At 46.0% G+C, this 11095-nt stretch overlaps 1 protein-coding gene across 1 annotated transcript in view; it reads right to left on the bottom strand.

The window, feature by feature from the left end:
• Positions 1–6517: 6517 nt before the first annotated feature.
• Abca4 (ATP binding cassette subfamily A member 4) overlaps positions 6518–11095 on the bottom strand; it is a 140788-nt gene continuing 136210 nt past the window's right edge. The window contains 3 exon segments of the mRNA XM_051165778.1: positions 6518–6652; positions 6655–6714; positions 9549–9635. Coding sequence (XP_051021735.1) covers positions 6593–6652; positions 6655–6714; positions 9549–9635 — 207 coding nt within the window. The 3' untranslated portion in view covers positions 6518–6592.

Genomic DNA, 11095 nt, shown 5'->3' with positions numbered 1-11095 from the left:
TCACCAGGATAGAACTGCCCCCCAACACACACACACACACACACACACACACACACACACACACACACACACACACAAATTTTAACTCTTTTTTCTATATTTATTTAAAGATATTATGGGGAACTCAGCAGAATATCCCTGAGTTCCCTGGATGGTAATTGTCTCAAGGGCTCCCCCTAGTGGACAGGGCGCAACAGTATATACTTCAGAAGGAAGACTCCTGTAAAAGCATGTAAAAGCAGACTACTTACCTTCCATTCTCTCTGTCTGTCTGTCTGTCTGTCTGTCTGTCTCTCTCTCTCTCTCTCTCTCTCTCTCTCTCTCTCTCTCTCTCTCTCTCTCTCAGGAAAAAAACTTTTCTTAGATGCCCCAGCCCACTGGGGTTTGACTAACGTTCGGGAGGAGAATTTTCCTGTATGGAGACAGAACACTAGACACGAAGAAGGGGGCAAGTCTGTATTCTGATCAAACCTTGTTTATTGAGACTTTTTACAGAGTTTATATAGGCACAGAGGCATGGGTATTTGCGTAAGCAAGGGTTGCTATGGATACCTAACTCTGGGATGCTTCAGCAGGTAGGTATCTACCTTTACAGCTGCTATAATTGCAGGAGAGAAATTCCAGGAAAGTCATGAAGGATCTGGTTAGTCAGGAAAAAGCTCCTGGAACTGCTGCTTGCAGGCAGCTGGTCTTTGATCTCATCTTATTAGTAGTCCCACCGGAAAAGGAGTAGCTCAGTTAGACACAACAGGTGTCTAACTGTTGACCTACGACAAGGTCAGCTAGTTTCTGGTGAATGGCAGACTTCTGGAGAAATAGGAACCTAGGCTCTGACAAGATGGCTGAACATTGGCCATATAGCCCGTCCCCAACACTTAGGTAGGACTTTTCATAGTAGATGAGAAGGTCCCTTGGTCTTGCCCCTTATAATGGTCATAGTTGGAGAAATATAATCTAGTCAGTCTTTTAGATTTTTATTTTAGAGTCCTCTCAAAATACTCAGCTAGGACGCACAAAGCCAGGGCTGGGGAGATAGCTCAGTTGGTAAAGTGTCTGCTGTTCAAGCCAAAAGATCCGAGTTTCATCTCCAGAGCCCATGTAAAGAAGCCAGGCATGGTGGGGCATGCTTGAATCCGGTGTGTTGGAGAGGAGACAAGCAGATGCCTGGGCTAGCTGACAGTCTGCTTGGTAAGCTCTGCACCAGTGTGAGACTCATGTGGAAGGAGAGAACCAAATCCCACAGGTTGTTCTTTGACCACAGAGCACTCGTGCGGGCCAGAGGACAACATTTGAGGTCTCCTTAGATCATATAAGTACCAGGGATCGAATTCGAGTCTGCAGACCTGGCACTAAGTGCCTTTTATCCCTGAGCCATTCTGTCAGCCCAACCAAGCTATTAAAAAACAAAACAGCAATAATCTCAAGTTTTTCCTCAGTCTTAGACTGTAGAGTACAAGTGGTTCTGCCAGCAGGCCAGGCTGACTGGAGGCCTCACTTTGTATAACATTTACCTAAGCTCTCCTTTGCATTATCTTCAGAATGAAAACAAGATAGTGGGCAGAGAGATTGTTACGGGTAGCTACTGACAGACTAAATGAGTAGTGTGATTTAGTCAAAGCTGTCAGTTTGTATAATGTCCTCTGTTTGCTTCTTAAGAATTGCTTTTCTAGCTGGGTTGCAGTGGCACACTCCTGTAACTCTAGCACTCAGGGAGGCAGAGACAGGCGCATCTCTGAGTTCGAGGCCAGCCTGGTCGACAAAGCGAGTTCAGGACACCTAAGACAACACAGAGAAACCCTGTCTCGAAAAATAAACAGACAGATTTGTTTTTCTGTTGGGGAGGGAACTTTTCATCCATCTAATCTCTCAGATGTCTCTGCATACCAATTAAGATGCACTTTGTTTTGTGGGAGGGGTCTCTAGTCCACTTTTTACTAGTATACTTCCCAAGTAACCAGTTTTATCAAATTAAAATTTCTCCATAATGATACGGTATGTGTTTGTTTGTTGAGACAGGGTCTCTCTATGTAACCCTGTTGCCCTGGAACTCAAAATAATCATAATCAGCCGCAGTCTCTCCAGTGCTGGGGTTAAAGGTGTGCACCACACATTAGCCCCTTGGGATACCTCACTGCCGTTCCATCTCTAGTAGGAGCAAGACATTTTTCTTAATCTACAAAAGGCTTGGGTCTATAATTCTTATACATAAAATTGTCTGGAATCCCAGAAGATGGCTCTGATTACCTAAGCCCATTATCAAAATGTACCTACTTGAGGCTTCTAACTGCATGTGATCCAGCTATGTGAGAGTTGCTTAAATCAACCCAAAGATTTCAAAACACAGGTTTTTGGGGTTCAGAATCCAAGAGAGATTCACCCCTGACCTCCAGTCACTGTGAGAGGCCAAAGGCACAGTGGGCCCTGATCTGACAGCTCTGCTCAATCACTAGCAGCCCTGGAATTCTGCTTGAGGCCTCACTGCAGACTCCTTTCTCTTAGGAATGAAAAAGACACATTCAACAGGGGCTAATTGAGCAGACAAAAGACCGATGGATCAGATGGTACTCATGGCCAAGGCGGTCTGGAGAGCGATACAGCACAGTCATAAAATGCTGCTGAAGGACCGAGAAATAGCCTGGTGGCATACAGTTAGGTACTGTAGCCTGCTTAATGTGCTTACACCCTATAGCCCTTCCTCCGAGACCAGTTCCTAGCATCACTGTGGCTCCTCTGTTAGCACCTGCTGTCGTCTTTAAGCCTATCAGAAGCATTTTGTCTCCAAGTCTCCATTTTGATCATGAGGTGAAATTAAGTTCAAATTCTTAGGCCCTACATGCCTGAGACCAGAATACTTGTGGCTTAGAATAAAACAATAGATGATAAATGCATGCTCTATCAGAGTTAAGACCGGAACATCCTGCTATGTTCCCTTCTCCTGGAACAATGAGGGGGCCAGGAGACTCCATAAGCCTGTATCCCAGCCAATCAGCTTAACATGCTTTGGCTAGCCATCAGGATATATAGCGCGCAGAACAGAATCAGTTCTTCTTGCGTTTAGCTAATCAAAATCGTGTAAATGCTGACCTCCCTCTTGTGTTGGGAACAGTAGGCCAAATGGCCAATATTCAGCCATCTTGTCAGAGCCTAGGTTTCTATCTCTCCAGCAGTTTGTCATTTACCAGAAACCAGCTGACCTGTCGTGGTTCGGCAGTTAGACTAAAGATAAGATTTAGACGGAGCCACCCTGTTGTAGTTTAGCAGTTAGATTAGGCAAAGACAGCAAAATATTCAGTGTGGCAGAACGTTGTGACCTGTTTGGAATTCCTTGCATCTTGAGATAGCCTGCAGCTGGGTTGCCATAGCAATATGCTTCCCTGTCTCCTGCCTTATAAAACCTTCTACCTGAAAAATAAAATTTGAGAGCTTGATCAAAGATCTGCTCTCCTTCTTCGTGTCTTGTGTTCTGTCCCTATACAGGAGAATTCTCTTCCTGAGCGGTAGTCAAACCCCCGCTGGCCTGGGCACCCTTGCTTCCTACCTGGTTACCTGGTTGTTACCTCCTGCCTTAGAAACAGACTGATACCACAGTCTGGCTCCCAAACCCAGATTACAGCCCTGACTGGTCAGTTTTACTTCAGCGTTCAATAAACTTCCGTCAGTCTGAGTCTGGTGCTGGAGTGGTCAGTGTGCGGCTATCCCTGATCCCATAACAGCATATCCCTTAAAGGGACAATTTCCTCAGCTTGTCATCTGTGACTGGCAGAAAACGTGTGATGAGCCAGGCTTCAGCCACTCGTTTCAAGACTACATTGTCTTATTAGGTTAATTTAGGATGTATGAATTTCCTGGGAGGGAGCAAGCAGGTGTTATCATACCTGAGTGTGGCTTACTCCCTTGCTCAGCCAAGCGCCCTCCGGAGCTAACCCCATGTCTATTGCTGCTCATACACAGGGCCCTACAGGCGTTTTTCCAGTGTTGGCTTACTCTAGAACAGCAGTTCCTGACCTTCCTAATGCTGTGATCCTTTAATATAGTTCCTTATGCTGTGGTGACCCCCAACCATACAATTATTTTTGTTGCTACTTCATACTGTCATTTTGCTACCATTATGACTCGGTAGTGTAAATATCTGATATGCAGGATATTGGACATGTGACCCTCCCCTAAAAGGGATCCTGGCCCACAGGTTCAGAACCACTGGTCTAAAGTGTCACCTGTCTGGCTGTTGGGTGAGTGAAAAGCGATGATTTTGTCATAGAATGTGCCAACAAAGCTATGATTAGGGGGCTCTCATTGGTTTGAGCCTGGACTCTGAGATGTGCTGTGTTTCTGAGTATGTCTGTTCCGCATACATCACACCACTGGGACCCAGAGTCCTTCCTACTGTGCTCTGACATGATGAGTCCTTCAGGATGCTTTTTTTTTTTTTTTTGGCTGAAGCTGGCCTCCTGGGTAACAGAACCGAGAAAGAGGACCCAAGGGGCTCTTCTCCTTAGGTTTTGCACACATCCTTTCTACTGTTGAGCTAGAGAGACCACTGAGTACAAGCTTGAGAAGTACAGTTCTTCTTTTTTTTTTTTTTTGCTTTTTTGAGACAGGGTTTCTCTGTGTAGCCTTGGCTGTCCTGGACTTGCTTTGTAGACCAGGCTGGCATCGAACTCACAGCGATCTGCCTGCCTCTGCCTCCTGAGTGCTGCGATTAAAGGCGTGTGCCACCACACCCGGCTCTTGAGAAGTACAGTTCTTATATGGGCAACTGTGCAACAAATCATACCCTTTCTAGGAGGAGAACCGCCGGGTATCCCATGGGAGCAGTGTCCACACAGCCTAACCCTTTTAAATCACTCAGGTGCTTCTGAGTTGTGAGGTCAGAGTCAGCCACTCAGGAGGACTTTGGGGAGTGTGCGTCTGTGCAGAGGCACAGGCCTGTACCCTCAGAGGGTCCTGTATTGAGATTGCTGCTCTGCTATTGCCACCTTGAAATTCTAGCTAGCTGCACTCATATTTTCCATCTGCACGGTGTCCAACCAATTGTGCACCCAGTTCTGCCCACTGTTTTCCACATTAACGTTTCATGCTACCCGCTTAGCATTTACCGAAAATCTGTTATGTAGTAAAACATCAGAAAAGAAGATATAAATAAGAATGGGAAAAAAAATGAGTAAAGATTCCAGGTCCAGGATCTTGCAATCTAGTAGAGGCATGAGGGAAGTGAAGTAACTTGTTGCTCGAAAGAGTTTACAAGGCCTTCGAGATGGCTCGGTGGGTGCTCGCTACCAAGGCTGGTGACTCAAATTTGACCCCTGGAACCCACATGGTAGAAGGCAGCAACTGACACCATGGTTCACTGAAGCCCTCATTCGGTAAAGGACTACTCCCGTCCCCTCCTGGCATAGTCTTCTCTCCCATGGCATCAGAGTTGCCAGCCTTCCTTTAGTGAGGCTGAAGTAAAGGCCTTCCCACGTGTGCTCACCTTCCCATGTCCCCTCGTCAGCAGCAGGTACTGCCTCAGCGTCTCTCTCCAACAAGCCCTCCAGGACTCTGGAGAACAGACATGTCATGATTTGGCCTTAGAAGTACTGCTGGAGAGTCTGTGTGCAGGTCTGACAGGCGAGCCCGCCTTGAAAGAGAAATCTGTTCCCAGTCGTTTGAAGGAGTTTGGTTTTAAAAAGATTTCATTTCTAATTCTCAGTAAAGCTTTGGTGTGAGCTGCTCAACTTTCCCCTGGGGCAAATGTGCTCATTAGCACCTTAGAGGGTGGCAGAGCGTGGTCCACAAACCAACCTGTGTAAGGAGATTTCTGAGACCCTGTGAGAAAACTCCAGGTAAACAGACAAGAGTCCTACACTCTCGGTTCCTCTGTAACACAGGTTGTTCTTGGAATGTAATTTGGTGCCTCTCCTGGGTGTAGCAGACAGGAGCGAGTTCACTTTAGATTACTCATTATAACTGACTGTTGTTATTTGTTTATATGCCTCTATTGAAAAAAAAAACATGGTTTGGCACCTGGGCAGGGTGGCGCACGCTCTTTAATCTCAGCACTCTGGGAGGCAGAGGCAAGCGGGTCTCTGTGAGTTCAAGGCCAGCCTGGTCTATAAAGTGAATTCAGGACAGCCAAGACTACACAGAGAAACCCTGTCTCGGAAAACAAAAACAAAGACAAAAACAATGAGTCCATTCACTTCCACTTCAACACTACAGGGGTTTTGCCATGTGACTCTCATGGAAGCTCACAGCAACTTAGAATGCACTTACCCCCCCCTAAGAAAGCCTGAAACTTCCAGATGCCGAACACTAATAAAGTCATGTTTGCAGGGAGCTTAGTAATCAGAGCAGCTTAGGCGGAGACTGCATTTTATTTATTCCTCCTCTCTGACAACACCCACACATCCATACCCCTCCCACTCCACAAAAGCAGATCCACTCAGAATTAAAGTGACACTAATGCCAAAGCCGCTAGTCAGGGGTCTGGGTGAAAAGGTGGCCATGTTCCAATAGGTCAGTTTTGCTATCAGGAATTCCAGTGAGACCATAAGATTTGTTTTTTTGTTTTTGTTTTTGTTTTTGTTTTTCTGAAAGAGCCTCCTCCTGTTCACTGTGGGCGCCTGGTGTGTTTCTCTTCGGCTGCAGTGGAGTTGTTTACGTTCGCCATTGTTCAGTTGATCCTGTGGGCAAAGGCTCCTGTGTCTCCAGTTGCCCAGATTTCCCTTCGAGCTATAATGGAACAAGCAACACGGAAGGAAATCAGACCTGCAGAAGATGTGTCGGATGCTTCTCGTCCTGGCTGTAACCACTGGCAGCCTCTGGAGGGAACTCAACTGAAGGGACTGGGATCCTGTCAGACCACCAAGGTGACCGGCTGCTTGACTTCCTATCTGTGAAGTGTGCAGACCAGATGCACGCTACGACCCACGCATTTGTTGCAGAGACTTACATCCTTGTGTTTTTATTTACATTTTAGAAGAAAGCTATGCCTCGGTGCTCCTTCCAATGGATGTTTTGGAAACTTATGCTCTCCATTCCCATGTTGGGGTCCAAACCTAGGCCCCTCGTAGTATTAGACATGAGCTAAATCTCTAACCCTGGGTGTTTTTTTTTTTTTTTTTTAAACCAAGAAAGTTACCATCACCTTGCTCGCTTGAAAGCTAAAATTTTATAATTTGAGTTCAGCCCTGAGTCTAGACTTCTCTTTGTCCAGTTCATTCAGAGTTGGCTCCTGGGAAGAAGGGTCACTTGACTGGGGATATATTTAGCATGAAGGGAGATTCAAATGCGTTCATGACAAAGAATCCAAATCAAACTTGTGCGCTGAGTTCAGGGTCCTGGAGAAATGGACTTTTTTTTTTTTTTTTAACTCAACCTTTCTATCTAGAAACATAATCTCTAATCATAAATTATAGATTATCTTCCTGATCCAATTCCAGCTATGGGATGAGGTGATTGAGGGTACAAAATGTGGCTTGTACAATTATCCGGTTTAAACGCACAGTCTCCGTGGGAAGGATTGTAAGCTTTGCCCAAGTGAAAGCAGTCTTGGCAGGCTTTGCCCCTGGGAAACACCTCGGATACACTGAATGGAGCCGTCCTGGGTCTGAAATTCAGGAAGTGGACCAGGGGACTCCAGCGGGCTATTGTGTTTCTAATCGAACATCGATGGGGGCAGGGATCCTGACCCAGATCCGCCTTTGCATGCCAGAGAGACGCAGGCAGAGGCGAGAGGAGAAGGCTACATCTTCTGGAACAGGAATGCATGTGGATTTGGGGAGAGACCAGCTTACAGGCCAGACCAGCGTGCAGGCCAGAGACACCTGGGAATCTGTCCCACGGAACAGATACCGGAAGGTTTACTCTTGTTTCCCTTTAATCCCTTTTCCTTCTTGTATAGGATTGCTGGATTGTATAATAAAGTCTAAGTGTTAAAAAAAATAAAAAAAAAAAACAGAACCAACAAACCTCTTCTGGATTCCCCACAGAGACAGGGTTTCTCTGTGTAGCCCTAGATATCCTGGAACTTGCTTTGTAGACAAGGCTGGCCTTGAACTCACAGAACTCACAGAAATCTGCCTGCCTCTGCCTCCTGAGTGCTGGGACAAAGGTGTGTGCCACAGCTGCCAGGCAGAAGCCAACAATGACAGGCAAGGCTGAGAGCAGGCTCTAAGCTGGTGCAGGCATCTCAGTCAAGGCTGCAGGTTCTTTAAACACATAGGAATGTGACTGAAGGATAAACCCAATGTGGGGGGACCTTTGTGTATGAAAATAAGCGGCAGACAGTGTTCCCAGTTGTTCCTGATTGTCTAAAGCAAATGCGGTCGGTGTAAAATCTACTTGTTTAGTAGATTTCTAGATAAACCAATCTTCAATCACTAACTCTCCTACCCAAGACTTACCCTGCTGCTCAACTGTTTCCAGAAAACAGATTGTGGGATGTAGAAAGCCAAACCCCAAGAGATGTTTCCTAAGACTGGGTCCTTTGGAAAGCTTTAACACATTCCTCATAAGCAGATTTCCAGACAATAAAATGTCTGTTTAGTCTCTGTTCAAAACCAAGAGCTCTGAAGACATCAGCCTGCTGAAGCCTGGCTTTCCTTTTTCCTCAGAACAGACTGGGAATATTCCTAGATCCCCTTGAGATAATTCACCCATTACTTGTTTTCAAGGACACTTTAAGGGAAATTATTATTATTGTTGTTGTTGTTATTTAAGACAGGGTTTCTCTGTGTAGCCTTGGCTGTCCTGGACTCACTTGGTAGACCAGGCTGGCCTTGAACTCACAGAGATCTGCCTGCCTCTGCCTCCCGAGTGCTGGGATTAAAGGCGTGTGCCACCACGCCTGGTCCTTCTATGGCTTCCTATCGCTTTTTCCTTTACTATCTTGATACTTCCATGAAGAACAAAGAATCTCCCTCCTAAAACTGGTCCAGGTGTCAGCTCTAACCAGACATGTCCGCTATTGAAGCAGAGTGTCAGTCAGTCTGAACCTTTTAACTCAAAGGTGTGACCACGATGTGTTGTCAATATCCCAACAGCCAAGATGTTTCACTAGTCTTTCTTTCCCTCGATTATTCCTAAAACTGGAAGTTTGGAGATTTTCATTTTTTTTTTTTTATGCTGCTAGCAAAGATGTGTGGGACCTTTCCTTTCAAAATAATCCTTGGATCTGAGAGGTGGTGGCATCACTGGCTAAAGGCGTGTGCCTCAAGCCTGACAGCCTAAGTTGGACACACACACACTCAGGCACACACACATAAATAAATGCTTTTAAAATGTCATTCGCCCACACCATCCAGATGTTTTTCAGATGGCAGTAGGGAGCCACTCAGCTACTGGGTGAAACATTTAATTGAGAACGGCTCTTGATAGAGAACAGCTGAGGCAAAGCAACAAGGATTGCAGGTGGGCGATAGCCAGCGGCAGGTGGAGACGCAGCTTGGGTGGGCTCTCTGCAGAGCCTCATCCAAGTCTGGGAGGCCCTCAGGCCCAGTGGATCACCGAGGCCCCTGAACTTAGGCCCCTTTTAGACAGAAATTAGGAACGGGCAGTGGAAATACCTTGGCTTGCCGACTGGCTCCAGCAGCTCGAGGGTGCAGAGGGAGGTCATAGGTGTCGGTCTGCTGTTTAGCGAAGTTCACAAATACCTGCAGGCGGGAGAAGAGTATGTAGGTGTGTCCAGAAAGACGGGTGCCTACAACTCCTTTATGCTTTGCTCTGTTTCCCACAGCTGATAGACAGCCAGGCTGGTGGAGCTTGCTTCCCGTCTGTGGCTTGCCACAAGACTGCACGGCAGTGCTCCAGACAAGGCTTGCTTCTTAGACTCCTGAGCTGAGGGAGTTCTTGCTGGACGGTTCGAGGGGCCTTGGACATGAGAAATTGGGATAAGCTAAGGCAGCTGGCAGAGTCCTGGCTCTCTGAAAACAGAAACTGAGCAAAGGAAACTGCCTCCTGCTGTGTTCTCGGTTCCATATGCAGTGTGGCCACAACTCCTGCAGAAGGAGTCCAGTGTGACTATCACCTGCTTAAGGGTGGCAAGAAAGCAGAGAGCTTCTCTAGAGGCAAACACTTGTCAGCTCCCACTGCTTTACCAAATGGACTTTAAGGATGGTTGTTAAAAAATGAAAACTCAAAATTGAAAAGGAACCAACTTCCTAACAACCAAGGAAACACTTGAATGTTCATGATGACTGAGTAGATAAATAAAATATGGATATAAGTGAATATTACTCAGTCTTTAAAATGAAGGCAATTCTGACACATGATAGAGTGTGGGCACAGACCCTTGGGGATGTTATGTCAATCAAAGAATGACAAGTACTATTTGATTCCACTTACAGGAGGCACCTCAGATAGTCACTTTCATAGAGAATAGAGTACCCGAACAAGGGAAACACCAATAGATGTGCTAATGTGGATGGTGGTGGCACTCCGCAGGCCTCAACCCTACACAAAGAACTATGGACATCTAAGGAATGCTTAAAGAGGGAGAGCACTCCAGCTGAGCAAAAACATGCAGGTATAAATGACATTACAAGGACTGATCAGGTTGTATTTATATATTTTGGAATATATATGTGTGTATTTCAATCCATCTATCAACCATCTATGGTTGGTGGTATATAAGCCTTTTATCCCAGCACTAGGGAAGCTGAAGCAGCTTGCATATAGCAATGGGTTACAAACCCCTCAAAAATAAAGTGAAATAGTAATTTTCACGGCTTGTCTGGGGGAAAAAAGAATGGTAATATAGTATTTGGTAAACAGCATTTCAGTGACACAAATGAAAAGAGTAAAGATGGGCTATGGAGACAGCTCAGCCGTTAAAATAGCTAAACAGCTCATCATGCTGGTGTGAAGACCAGAGGACACACCCTCAGGACCCACATAAGTGCCTGGTAAGTATGGCGAGCTCTAATGCCCGCCTTGGAAGGTGGAGACAGGAGATCCCCAGAGCAAGCTGCCTTGCAAGAGTCGTCTTGTTATTGGAAAGTTCTGAGTTTGAGTGAGAGACTCTGCCTTAAAGAATAGGAGGGAAGAGCAATGGAGGAAGATTCTAATATCAACCTCAGGCCTCTACATGCATATGCAAACACACACATGCATA

Source organism: Acomys russatus, chromosome 23 (genome assembly GCF_903995435.1).
Source record: "Acomys russatus chromosome 23, mAcoRus1.1, whole genome shotgun sequence".
Classification (NCBI taxonomy): domain Eukaryota; kingdom Metazoa; phylum Chordata; class Mammalia; order Rodentia; family Muridae; genus Acomys; species Acomys russatus.
Note: the sequence above shows the minus strand (reverse complement) of the source record. Positions and strands in the feature narration are given on the sequence as shown.